The following is a 14,074-nucleotide window of genomic DNA, read 5'->3' as shown; positions in this document are numbered from 1 at the left end:
GTTAAGCGAAGAACAGAAACATGATGCGAAAATAGAAATACTGAATGTGATTAGGAATGCCAGATATTATCAGCTTTCACCGATTTTTCCACAGCATCCGAACATATGTTATAACACAACTCAAGCGACTTATAAAACACCACTCAAGCAACTTATTCTCCAGCATCTTCATTCGTTCAACCGTATTCTTCAAATGTCCTAAATGAAATGGAACCTCCACAAAATTTGTTCATGTGCCCCTCTGCTGACAACTGCAACAAGACCACAGAAACCTCTGTGCGCAACATGGTTTTGCAGTTTTCTCATGAAACAAGTTTGCCAGTTTCGACTTGCAGTAGTGATTTTCTTGATGTATCTGATCAGTAATGTAAAATGGCAACAACAAGTGTTGAATGAAATGATTCTCTTGATGTATCTAATCAATAATGTAAAAGGGCAATAAAAACTGTTGAATGAAATAATGTGTGCTCACCTCAAAGTCACTGATAAGTGCTCCTCAGGTGGCATACACTTCTCCATGTTGTATCTTGTTTTGTTATATTCGGTCATACTGTCTGAAGCAGTGTATCAAAACTATTCTTACTCATTCAATAGTATTGAAAGAATTTATTTGGGTGATTTTGTAACTCTGTGTAATTTGTAAAACTGCCCTTTCACTTGTCTTTGACTTACAATCGGATGCACCGAGTAACAACATTTGCGCTGTTTTCTCACTCTTCTTTGTAGTAAAAGCGCCACCAAACAAGCTGTTTCGATGAAATCCATGCTGGTACTGAGAGTAGTTGCGATTTTCCTGCTGCTGTGTGCACATCACAATGTACTTCTGCGACAGCGATTGTTAAGTCGCGCCGACTGAAAAATCGCAAGTGCGCGCCTAGCATAAGTCCATCCATTGTGTACTGTCTTGTGACTGCAGTGTTTGTGGAGGCATGGCTCATGTACCAATGTGGGGGTGTTCGTTGTGGTGGTGCTGTGATCCTCCATATTTGGTACTGCTGTTCGAACAGCCTGTTCTGTGGCCAGGTGGCCATTTATGTATAGGTTCAGCAGACAGATACTTGATTGGCATGCTGTGAACACATGATCACTGGATGCAAGGTAATGCTGCTCATTCCTCTGGAGTCTACTGGACACTAACTTGTTAACGGACTGATGTGTTGTGATCAGTCTCTCTATTTGTATATAATCCATACTGTGTTGTGAGACCGGAAGGGACCTATGATATGGCAATGCCGATTGTGTCTGTAGTGCAGGTACACATAATTTCAGTGTATAGCAGATGTATTACAAATGTGACTGTTTTTATTCTTTCTGCCTAGCATACAAGTTTGTCTATGATGAAGAACTCTGGATAGTGTTTCTTATTCTTAAATTATTTTCTACCCTCATTCAAACCAGAAAAAGCAACTTCTCTACTTAGACAGACAATTTGGGGATAGAATATTTGGTCATTTGTTTCAGTATTGGACAGAGTGCAAAATATAGGTGAGAAAAGACAGTCACTCACTGTACAGATGAAGTACTGCTTAGTAGATAGGCACATAAAAGAATGTGTGGATTTGTGGAATATAGGAGCTCACCTTAAAAAAAAACTTTGTCAGTCTCTGTGAGTGTGCAAAACGCATGTGCAGCCCCCCCCCCCCCCCCCCCCCCCAAATCCCTCCCCCAGTGCACACACGATGTGTTCCAGAAGTAGTTTTGTTAGTTTATCAATTATATTACAACGAATTGACAGTAAGAACATATACTTCAGCTCATTAGCCCCCATACAACTTTAAAAACAAGGAATACAATTACATCAAAAGTAATCAAGTATGGTATCATTTATCGATACCACCCCACGTGTGTCACAGTTGGCAATGGAATTGCAAGTTTCTGTCAGTTGCTGGTAGGGGTCATGTGGGATCCAGTGGACCCAGTGGTGCAAGCTCACTGAGCCACGACTCCAGAGGCTCCCTCTGCCACCACAATGTGGGACAGCTGGCAGCAGTGAGCAGCAGCCAGCAGCCCACACACACTTGGAACTCCTTCAAACGAGATCTTCGTTCGTGCTTACTTTCTTGTTGACGTTGAGAGCTCGACTCTACTTCCTGCTGTATTATTTGTAATGAGTCTTCGTATGCTGGGAGAAATACAAATTAAGTAAATCTTCTGTTTATTATGTTAACTTGTTTGCCAATCATTTCCGCTCCTGTCCAGCTGTCCTGCGACACCAGTTGCCACGCCACCATGTAGCCCATCTCTCCTTACCGTTGTGTATGAAGTCATACACAACATCAAGTTTTAAGAAATCAAAAATAACATCTTACAGACATTAGTGAAAAGGAGATGTTATATCATAAATCAAGAATTATATGACATTTTTCATATTTTTTCTTTCTTTTTTTTAGTTAAATGTTACAAGTTAAGTCAGTGTGCCAGGTTGGTTGGTTGGTTGGTTGGTTGGTTGGTTGGTTGGGGTTGGTTTGGGGGATTAAAGGGACCAGACTGCTACCGTCATCGGTGTGCCAGTCTGAGGTTTGAACCTAAATACTGTGGCACACTATTTGGATTTACTGTGAATGACCAGTGCAACAAATACTCTTTCTTAGAGCAAAAGATAAAGTTGCATACCAGAAACACTGTGCCCATAAACTGCACATAAGTTTGTATAACACATGTCAGTCCTCAATGATGATGAGAAATTCTGCAAGTAGTCCACCAAACTTTGGCCAAGCTAAGTCTCCACATTATTCTTTCTTCCATGTGTGCTTATCCTGCAAAGTTTGCAGGTGAACTTCTGTGAAGTTTGGAAGGTAGGAAATGAGGTGCTAGCAGAATAAAAGCTGTGAGTGTGGGTTGTGAGTCATGCTTGAATAGCTGAGTCACTCGGGCACTCTCTCACAAAAGGCAAAGCTCCCAGATTCAAGTCCTTAACTTTAATCTGCCAGGAAATATCAAGATATCATTATCTTGAAACACTGTGGTTAATGAGACAGGCAGCTGTGACAAATAAACTCCCACAAATAACTTGTTGGCAGGATGCTTCATTGCTGCCTCATTGCACCCTACCTCCCACCCCTAAGACAATGGAATAAGGAAAATCAAAGGTATTGTACAAATAAATTTTGAGTTTTAGACTTTTTCCCAAAAAACTGTAAATTCAATAACTGTGACATAATTGGTGGGGGAAAAAGTCTAAAGAATTAACCTTCAGATATTTTTGGCTTTTTCAGTACAGATAGCATCCAGCCTTTATATACAGGGAGTTCAGAAAGAGTCTGAAAAGCTTGTAAGGGTGTTGCAGGGAGGTTGTGCTGAGGAATAAAAATTGATATGTTGCACCATTTCAGAGTTATTTGCTATTGACGTTAGCCAGTCAGATTGTTGCACACAAAAATTCAAGCAGACTGCCAGAGACAGTGTCGCCAAAATTGTTCTTTGTTTGGTTTCCTCAAACTGAACAAACATAGTTTTTGTTCACCTAGCTTAACTTTATCACTTCTGAAAAGGCACATTTTAACTGGTCATGGCCAGTTGAACAAGTAGTAACTCATGGACCCACAGGTGTCCATGCTTTAGTGCATTTTAGCGTGTGCAAGTGCTTGAGTTTGCATGTGCAATGACGTGTTTGGCTAACTTAAGTACTGAATAATTCACAAAAGGCGCAACATACCAAATTCTTTTTCATGACAATTATTTCTGAGCACAGCCTGTGCTGCAATGTCCTTACAAACATTTCAGGCTGTTTTTGACGACTACACATACATGTGTGTATGAGAGAGAGAGAGAGAGAGAGAGAGAGAGAGAGAGAGAGAGAGAGAGAGAGAGCGGGGGGTGGGGGGAGATCATAGAACTGAAAGTATGTAGAATGAGAAAATCTAGTCAGCATGTGAGAGCAGAAGGAAGTACGTAAGTTGGTTTCTACGTTTTTTAGCTTTCAAATCTCTGATACCAGCAATTCCTTTTTTTTCTCACCCTATCGGTACATTTCCTGTGACCAGGTTCGTGGGTGACATTTCTTTACTTTTCATGTATCACTGAATTTTACCATTCTCGATTTATCGAACCTTCTTCTCCTGTCCACCAGAGTAAGAAGGCTCTGCTTCTGAACGTTAAGAACTTTATTTCTTTGTGTGTTTCCATCTATAGCTGCTTGGTTAATAGAAGCCCATCTTTGCAATGCGAGTTAAAAATTCATTGAAAATATATGCTGTTCAAGTCACAATGTAATTGATTGTGTAGTAAATAGTTCTTATCACAATAATGTGGGAGTTTCTTCAGTGTATCCATTGCATATTTATTGAAGAAACTTGCAGTGTATTGCTGAAAATATACTGAGTAAAGATATAAAACAAGACAAAACCTCACTCAGTCTCCAGAAACAACATGTGCGACAAATACTGCATTATCAGTATACAAAAGAATAATTTCTGTGAAGTTTCTTTTCTGCCTGTGGATTTGGGCTGTTTCTGACGATTTTTTGAGACGCTTAAGACCCACAGAGGAGTGTAGGAGAAATGCTTTCTTACTAATTGCGTTACTGATCAGGACCGCACTACTGCAGCAATTAAATTAAATAAATATGTAAGATTTAGATATGAATAATTTTTGATTCACTATTTGATTCATCATGTGCTTTAAGAGCTTTTACATTTAATTTTCTTCTATTTTTCATCAAGGTACAAGATTTCTCAGTAATCTTATTTCTTACAGTAAATATTATCTCAGTTTCATCTCTTCTTGGTATATGTATTGGCTATTTATACTTTGATATCATAACTGTTCCACCTATGTGAATAGAGAATGTTTTACTGTGAGGTTTTGCTTTCGTATTGTTAGGATATTACTAATTTGCTAATAATTGTACAGAAATACCTCATTTTAATACAAACTTTTTATCTGTCAGTGTTTTCGAATACATATATGAGGGTTTTTCTCCCTCTCCAGTTGTGCAACTGATTGTTCTCAATAGAATACTCTGTAGCTGTAAGTTTGTCAGCAGAAGTTCGTGTTTGAAACTGTAGCCACTGAGACACCATACCTGTTTTTTGTTATTGTCAAAGAGAAGTCATCTACTGCAGTTATTTCTTTATGAGATGACTTGTGATTCTTACTGGAGCATGGCACCTCTCACACAGAATCATGGAGTTGTCTGACTTTTTCGTGTCAAAGGACACTGAATGTGTTTGCTTTCTATTCCTTTTCAATACTGAGATTTTCCTTTTCTCTGATTTCTTTTTTTTTTTTTTTAAAAAAAAAAGAGAGAATGTGTGGCTACTTCCAAAAGCACCCTCTAAATATTCTTCTTTAATGTGAATGTTTAAAATTCATTTATTGTTTCCAATATTTTTAAAGTTCCTATTGTTATGAAAACATTATGCAAGTAAAGATCAGCATACAATGGCAAATATTTTGTTTTTGTTGCAGAGCATACCAAGCTAACATCTTCAGCAAAGTATATACTTAAAGTTTGTAAACAAGAGATGGCAGAAATTGAAATATGTCCAGATTGCTATTATAATGCCAACACATTGAAAGATACATGGTTTATAGAGGCATGTGTAAGTATCTTTTGGCAGAATTTTTATTCTGAGCAGGCATTTCATTCTGAGAAAAATGTAATATGTGTTATAAATATCTGTCTTATTATAAAATGTGTGTGTGTGTGTGTGTGTGTGTGTGTGTGTGTGTGTGTGTGTGTGTGTGTGTTTCCCACATCTCCTAAACCACTCAACCGATTTCAACCAAACTTGATACACATACTCCTTACTTTCTCATAATAATCCCTGTGTGGATAAGACCCACCTACCTATCTTAGTACAGGAGATGTGATAACATAAACAATGACATGCAAGAAAAACTATTGCATCATGCATGACATTTCAATTTACTACTTGTTTGCTAATAATTCCATTCATTTTAATACATTTATTCTTCAGTACTAGATTAGATTAGATTAGATTAGTCGAGTCCACATAAGAAAATCCCTGATGCCTACCAGCACTTTCGACAGCTTTATCCAATGGAAAGGCTGGTGATTAAGGAAATTTTTATCAACAGGAGTTGGCCGGCAAGAGGCAGATACATAGTGTATAAGTTCCAGATCACCAGATTGTGTGCCAATGTTGTGAACAATATTTAAAGTCATTCTACATTATCGTATGCAGTAAGGAGAATGCAAGACACTCTTGATGGGAACAATAGGTTTAATAATCCACCTTTTCACAAGAAGAGCAGGCTTTCTGCCAATAGCTTTTCAACATTTGGTCTCTTTCCTTCTTTCAGTAAAGAGTAGTAACATCAGCATGTGGCTTATAGAAAACATGTTGTCATGTAACTACATGCTATCACTGAAAACAAACACTCATAAAAGTGAAATTTTATGTAGTCACCTGACTGAATAACCAGTCAATGGAATATTTTACGTCCCTTGGACTGACTCAGATGAAAGGCTTACTTAAATTTTCATACTCAGGATCTTATACAGCACTGAGTGCTACTGCCTTCACTAAAAAGACATTGTACTGTCACATTGAAAGTGGAATCCAAAAGCTTACTTTGGTAGCTTGTATTCAGTGTATTATGAACTTCAGTATTGTAGCCTGCTCTAATTCTGTGCATTCACATTCTGTGTACAATAGGATGACTTACATTTGATTATGGTTTTAGGGGAGATGACAAACATCTGACAATAATTTTGAGGGGGGTTTAAGGGAGACTTAGTTGCAATAAATGAAGAATCTAACATCTGACAATAATTTTGAGGGGGGTTTAAGGGAGACTTAGTTGCAATAAATGAAGAATCTAACATAATCTAAAGAAAAGAAATTAATTTTTATGGCATATAATACACAAATATAATCACAATAAAATGTAATAAATTTCGCATATGTATTATGTAACAACATTATGAAAAGGGTAGTTGTTTCTCACCATATATCAGAGATGCTGTCACAGATAGGCACAACATAAAGATTGTCAGAAAGTGAGCTTTTGGCCAACAAGGCCTCCATCAAAAATAGACCCCCCCCCCCCCCCACACACACACACTCTAATGCAACTCACAAATATATGACCACAGTCTCTGGCTATTGAAGCCAGACTGTGAGCAGCAGAGCATGCTGTAAAAGGCAACTGGATGGTGGCAGTAAGGAAGAGGCTGGGGCGGGGATAGGGATGGATAGCAGGATAGGAGTGAGAGATGTGGAAGCGTACGGGGATGAAGTAGAGGAGGGTAGGCAGCTAGGTGGGGTGGGTAGCGAAAAAGAGGAAGTAAAAGGACTGAGGGTGCATTGGTGGAATAGAGGTCTGAGTATTGGTGAAATGGGAACAGGGAAGTGGCTAGATGGGTAAGGACAGTGACTAACAAAAACTGAGGCAGGAGGGTTACAGGAACATAGGATATGTAGCAGGGAGGGTTACGACCTGCACAGTTCAGAAAAGCTGGTGTTGTTGAGAAGGATCTAGATGGCAGAGGCTATGACACAGTCATTGAAATGAAAAACGTCGTGTTGGGCAGCCTGCTCGGCAAAGGCATAGTCCAGGTGTTTCTTGGCCACAGTTTGTCAGTGGCCATTCATATGAATATGGACAGACAGCTTATTGGTTGTGATGCCCATGTAGAATACAGTATATGGTTGCAGCTTAGCTTGTAGATCATGTGACTGATTTCGCAGGGGGCATGCCTTTGTTGGGATAGGTGATGCTTGTGTTTGGAGTGGAGTAGATAGTGGTGGGAGGAGGTACAGGATAGGCTTGCCTATGTGTCTATTACAGGGATATGAGCCATGAGGTAAGGGGTTGGGAGCAGGGATTGCGTAGGGATGGACAAGGATATTGTGTAGGTTCAGTGAGTGACAGAATGCCAGGAGTGGGAGGGGTGGGAAGGATAGTGAGTGGGATAGTCCTTGTTTCAGGGCATGATGAGAGGTAGTCAAAACCCTGGTGGAGAATTTGATTCAGTTGCTCCATTCTTGGGAGGTACTGAGTCACGATGGGAATGCTCCTCTGTGGCCGGACAGTGGGACTTTGCGAGTTGGTGGGTGACTGGAGAGATAAAGCATGGAAGATTTGTTTCAGTACAAGCTTGGGAGGGTAGTTAGTCTGTGAAGACCTCAGTGAGATTCTCTGTATATTTTGAGAGGGATCACTTGTCTCTACAGAGGTGACAGCCATGGGTGGATAGTCTCTATGGAAGGGATTTCTCAGTATGGAATGGGTGGCAACTGTCGAAGTGGAGGTATTGCTGGTGGTTGGTTGGTTTGATATGAACAGAGATACTGATGTAGATGTCTTTGAGGTGCAGGTCAGTACCAAGGAAGGTGGCTTGTTGGGTTGAGTGGGATCAGGTGAAGTGAGTGGGGGAGGTGTTGAGGTTCTGGAGGAATATGGGTAGGGAGTACTCATCCTTGATCCAGATTATTAAGATATTGACAATGAATCTGAACCAGGTGAGGGGATTGCAATTCTAGGTGTTCAGGAAGGATTCCTCTAATTGGCCCATGAATAGGTTAGCATGGAATGGTGATATGTGGGTGCCTAGCCGTAACCTGGATTTTTTTGTAAGTAATGTCTTCAAAGAAGTAATTGGGGGCTATGATATGGTTGCTCATGGTGACTAGAAAGGAGATTGGTGGTTTGGAATCTGTTGGGTATTGGGAAAGGTAGTGTTCAGTAGTGGTAAGGCCATAGGAATTAAGGATGTTCGTGTAATGAGAGGTGGCATCAATAGTGACGTGATGTGGTAAAGGAACAGGAACTGTAGAGAGTTAGTGGAGGAAATGGTTGGTATCCCTCAACATGCAAACTAACCGTACATCCACAGAAAGAACCGCAGTCCACCATCTAAAAACTGATTTCGACCTTATAATTGTAGCTGCTGACAAAGGCTCCACCGTAGGTGTTTTTAACTGCAAGGATTATCTGATGGAAGGACTCCACCAGCTGTCACATTTGTCCACCTATAAATCCTGCCATAGTGACCCCATTTTAGAAATCCAGCAGGATCTCCAGTCTCTCCTCAGATCCTTAGGCCCATTCCAGAACCTCTCCTGGGAGTCCATCTCTCTCCTTACCCCAACCGCTCTCCACGCTCCTACCTTCCGCATGCTTTCTAAAGTCCCTAAACCCAACCTCCCTGGATGCCCCATTGTGGCTGGTTACTGTGCCCCATTGAGAGAATCTTTGCTCTCATACACTCTCACCTTCAGTGTATTACCCACAACCTTCCCTCCAATATAAATTATACCAACCACCCTATCCACATTCGTCAAGAAACTTCTCCCCTATTCACTTCACCTGGTCCTACTTGACCCAACAAGCCACCTTCCTCAATGTTGACCTCCACCTCAAAAATGGCTCTCATACACTCTCACCTTCAGTGTATTACCCACAACCTTCCCTCCAATATAAATTATACCAACCACCCTATCCACATTCGTCCAGAAACTTCTCCCCTATTCACTTCACCTGGTCCTACTTGACCCAACAAGCCACCTTCCTCAATGTTGACCTCCACCTCAAAAATGGCTGAATCGGTGATTCCACTAACAGCCACCAGCAACACTTCCACTTTAACAGCTGCCACCTATTCCATACCAAGCAGACCCTTCCATAGAGCCTAGGGGAGGAGGATGTCGGGGATTGGATGAGAGAAGGTGAAGATGGGGTGGGAGAGAGAAGGGAGAGGGGTGAGAAAGGAGGGGGGAGGGAGAAGGGGATAGGGGCAGGAAAAGAGGGAGAGAAGGAGGAGTAAGAGGGGGAGAGAGAGAGAGAGAGAGAGAGAGAGAGAGAGAGAGAGAGAGAGAACCAAGAACCTGCATGGGGGAGGGTGTGCTCTCCAGAGGCCTAACCTGTAGCCCAAAACCTGGGTTCAGCCATGCAGCAGCTGCAAAGGAACTTCTTCCCATACATGTTCTCTCTAGTGGAAACCTTTCTTCACCACACTGACAATTGACACATAGAACTCCATATAGAACCATGTTTAAAACAGTACCAACTTCTCTCCAACAGTAATCCTCCTCCCCTTCCACCCAGTCATCCCTTGGTAATTTTTCAAGAATTCCTCATTTCTAGTCTGGCCTCACCTTCTTTTCCTAAACTCCTCCCCAGTGAGCACATCATCACTCCTACAGAACACATAACTATCTGTAACCTGCAGACAATCCAAACCTTATCATCGTTCCTGTGGACAGAAGCTCCAGCTCTGTGCTCATGAATCGTAGTGACTGTGTGACTGAAGCTCTCTGCCAACTTTACTACATGACCATGATTCCATCCCAGAAGTCCAGTATGACCTTCAGCAGCTCCCCAATGCCTTAAATCCATCCCAAAACTTGATGCTTGAAACCATCTCCTCCTTCACTCCTGCAACTCCCCCCCCCCCCCCCCCCCCACCCCCCACCCCATCTTCTACCTTTTACCTTCTCCACAAACCCAAACACACAGATCTATCTACAAGTTATCCCTCTGTGGCTGGGTACAATGCTCCCACAGAATGAACCTTTGCCTTTGTTGACCGACACAAACTACAGTTATCCCATTGTGGCTGGGTACAGTGCTCCCACGGAATGAACCTCTGCCTTTGTCACCAACACCTCCAAACAAATGTCCATAACCTCACATCCAAAACAATACTTACTTCCTTCACCACCTCTCCACAGTTCCTGTCATGTTACCACCAAATTCCTTGTTGGCAACTGTAGTTTTGGCGTCCATATACACCAACATCCCTCATGCCCATGGCCTTGCAAGCATGGAATACCACCTTCCCAGCATCATCCTGATACCAAATCCACTACCCTATCCTCTTAGCCAACTATATCCTGATCCATAATTATTTCACCTTTGAAGACCAAATCTACAGAGTCCACCAGGAAAATGTATACACACTTTAAGGAATGAAAAGTGTAACTTATGTGTTTATTTTACATTTAATAATTGGTCACATTTGTTGTACAACCTTCAGCTTAGCACTTGGTTACTTTAAATCTTCAAAATGTTCACTATTGGCGGCTGTACACATAACAGAACGAAGTACAATCACCGCAACTATGTCAGTCAGTGTTACAGTGGAGACCGCTGCACATGTTGCTCTAATCTCCTGGCGAAGTTCCTCCAGCGTGCATGGCTTATGTCGATAGACATTATCTTCACAGTTCCTTAAAAGTAAAAGTTTGTAGGTGTTAGATCTGGTGATTGTGGAGGGAACTCAATGGGCCCTCTTCATGCCATCCAGTGCCCCGGAAAATTGTCATCCAGGAAATCTCATACAGTTAGGTGATAGTGTGGTGGTACCCCATCCCGATGGTAGAAGACATCTTCATCAGCTCCATAAAGCACACATATACCTAGAAAAATTGACGTGTGTTACATTTCCAGTTATACTTCTCCAGTGACAGTAGTATCAAAGAGAAAGGGTCCTGCTAAGCCCCTAGATGATAGTCCACACCACCCATGATCCCGTGGTAGATTGGCCACTTTATCCACATAAACATGCAGATTTTCTGGTGCCCAGTACACACCGTTATGCCGATTCACATATCCATTAAGTTTAAATTGTGCCTCGTCACTCCACATTATCTTCATCACAAATTGTTCGTCATCAGTTACCATTTGCAGATACCATTCACAAAATTGCATTAGGCGATCAGGATTGTCATCATTAATCTCGCACGATAATCATGGAATGTAAACTTTCCACTTTGCGGCTTTCAGAATTCTTCGTTCACTTGTACTGCTAACCCCCACTTCATGTGCATATTGCATAGCAGACTTCTGTGGAGAATTAACAAATGTTTCCAACATGAGAGCCGGTGAAGCAAGACTTTTAGATGTATGCTGTCTTCCTGATCTTCCTTTGTGAATATCACAAATCATTCTGTGCAATTCAAACTGTCAATGTTGGGTTTAATTGTTAGGCAGGTTGGCGGTTCTGTTTCAAACCCCCACCTCCACTGACATTGCACTTCAACGGAATTATCAAACTTTAAAAACCACTTCACAATACATTTTCGTTGCTCGAATGTCAAGCATGCTCCACCTATCTTGTTTTCTCAATACCAAGATGAAAGTAGTAACATCTGTTGAGCCTAAGACTGTACTACAACACACTCAGAACTAAAATCGAATGACAATGTCGATATCTCATTAGAGCCTGACAAAGATTGTATACATTTTTCTGATGGACTCTGTATAAACAATTCAGTGGTACTGCCATAGGACTCACTTGGTACCATCTTATGCCAGCTTACTTATGGGCCACCTGAAGTGAACTTTCCTATCCAGTCAACACCTAAAACTGCTTGTCTGGTTCAGATTCATTGACGATGTTTTCATGATCTGGACTCATGGCGAGGACATCATTTGTTCTTTGCTCCATAAGCTCAACAACTACTCCAAAATTTGCTTCAACTGGTACGTCTCAGTTCAGTGATCCATGTTTCTTGATGTCAATCTCCACCTCTGATGTGGCTCCAGAAATATGTCTGTTTATATCAAGCACACCAACCACCAACAGTACTACCACTTTGACAGCTGTCATCTATTTCACCTCAAAAAATCTCTTCCTTACAGCTTGCCACCCATGGATGCAACATCTGCTGTGAAAAGTAGGAGTTTTGAAATATGCTGATAGCCTTAACAGAGCCTTTATTAACAGACAATATTTTATCCAGCTCATCCATTAACAGAACTCCCATGCTATCTCCTCAGTCGCCAGTAAACCTGTTAACCAGCCACTGACCAGTACTCCTCCGATCACTTAAGATCACCCTGGCCTTGAAAAGTTCAATGATATCCTTAATCAAGGCTTCAGTTACCTCTTGTTGTGCCCTGAGATGAGGGATAAGCCAGCCACATTCGTGGCAACATTGCCCAAAGTGTGTTCCACTACCCACTCAACCTACAGAATATCCTTGTCTATCCCTATTCCAATCATCCTCCCAGTCCTGCACCCAATGGGATTCTCTTTTAGAAGACCCAGATACTCGTACAAGACCTGTTGCATACACTCACCACGTGCTACTGGGGACCAGTCACAGGCATTTCTTACCCAATAAAGGGCAGGGCCACATGTGAAAGCAGCCATCTTATATATCTGCTATGGTGCAATTATTGCTGCTATGGTCCAATTACTGTGCAGCATTCTATGTGGGCTTGACAGATAACTGTCTACTCACACGAATGGCCACTGTCAAACTGGCCGTGCCGCAAAATTGACCAATCAGTTGTCGATTTGGGTATTCCCTTCCTGTACAAGTTTCTCTGAGCTATGCAGATCAGAATAGTCTTTCCTGCACATCCTGCATTCTCACAATCTTCCTGACCTAAACCTCCACTAACCTGTGTGACACTGCCTCACCTTACCTTTTCCCTTTTCTCTACTGTCACTGTCCACACCACTCTTCCCCCGTCCAAATTGTATACTGCCTTCTCTCACCACTGTAATGTAACATACCACTTTGTTAAAGTGAAGTGTTGCACAACGTATTTAGGAGTGACAAATGATGATCCTTGAGTGTACAAAGCTTGCATTTGGCTACACTAGCTGTTCTTAATATTTTCTCCATGCAGTGGACCCCTGTCTTGGAGTTACTCTGGCCTCCACGTCTAAGAAGACGGCCGTGACAATGCATGAAAAAGTCATAGAACAAAAGAAATTCCAGGTAGTAGGGTCTGGTATGAACTGTGTCTTTGACCGTTGCTAATGTGTTGAGTTTTGAGCACTCAGCTGTGTGAAAAAGTAGTAGTCAATGATACGAGGCATACTTGATATAGCCACATTGATTGAGAGAGAGAGAGAGAGAGAGAGAGAGAGAGAGAGAGAGAGGTTTATTTTCAAGTCAAGGTGCAGGTAATGAGAATGTGTCATTTTGACATTGGAAGCGTACCCTTCAGATAATGTATTCCATTACTCAGCAGAACTGTCTCGGAGATACCTAGGAAACACTTAACCCGCTTTAAAACCATATGGGTATTCTCTCTCTCTCTCTCTCTCTCTCTCTCTCTCTCTCTCTCTCCCCCCTCTCCCTCCCTCCTACCCTCCCTCCCTCCCCCATTTCCACTCATCCCTCACCCCTCCTTGTCTCCCTCG

At 41.7% G+C, this 14,074-nt stretch overlaps 1 protein-coding gene across 6 annotated transcripts in view; it reads left to right on the top strand.

Annotated features, from left to right (window-relative positions):
* LOC124590946 overlaps nucleotides 1-14,074 on the top strand; it is a 278,651-nt gene that overhangs the window by 140,436 nt on the left and 124,141 nt on the right. For all 6 annotated transcript variants that reach the window (XM_047131688.1, XM_047131689.1, XM_047131690.1 and 3 more), the window contains one exon: nucleotides 5,410-5,543. In XM_047131688.1, coding sequence (XP_046987644.1) covers nucleotides 5,410-5,543 — 134 coding nt within the window. The remainder of the gene's footprint in view (nucleotides 1-5,409; nucleotides 5,544-14,074) is intronic.

This window comes from Schistocerca americana, chromosome 2 (genome assembly GCF_021461395.2).
Source record: "Schistocerca americana isolate TAMUIC-IGC-003095 chromosome 2, iqSchAmer2.1, whole genome shotgun sequence".
In the NCBI taxonomy this organism is placed as follows: domain Eukaryota; kingdom Metazoa; phylum Arthropoda; class Insecta; order Orthoptera; family Acrididae; genus Schistocerca; species Schistocerca americana.
This window is presented reverse-complemented; position numbering and strand designations above follow the sequence as displayed.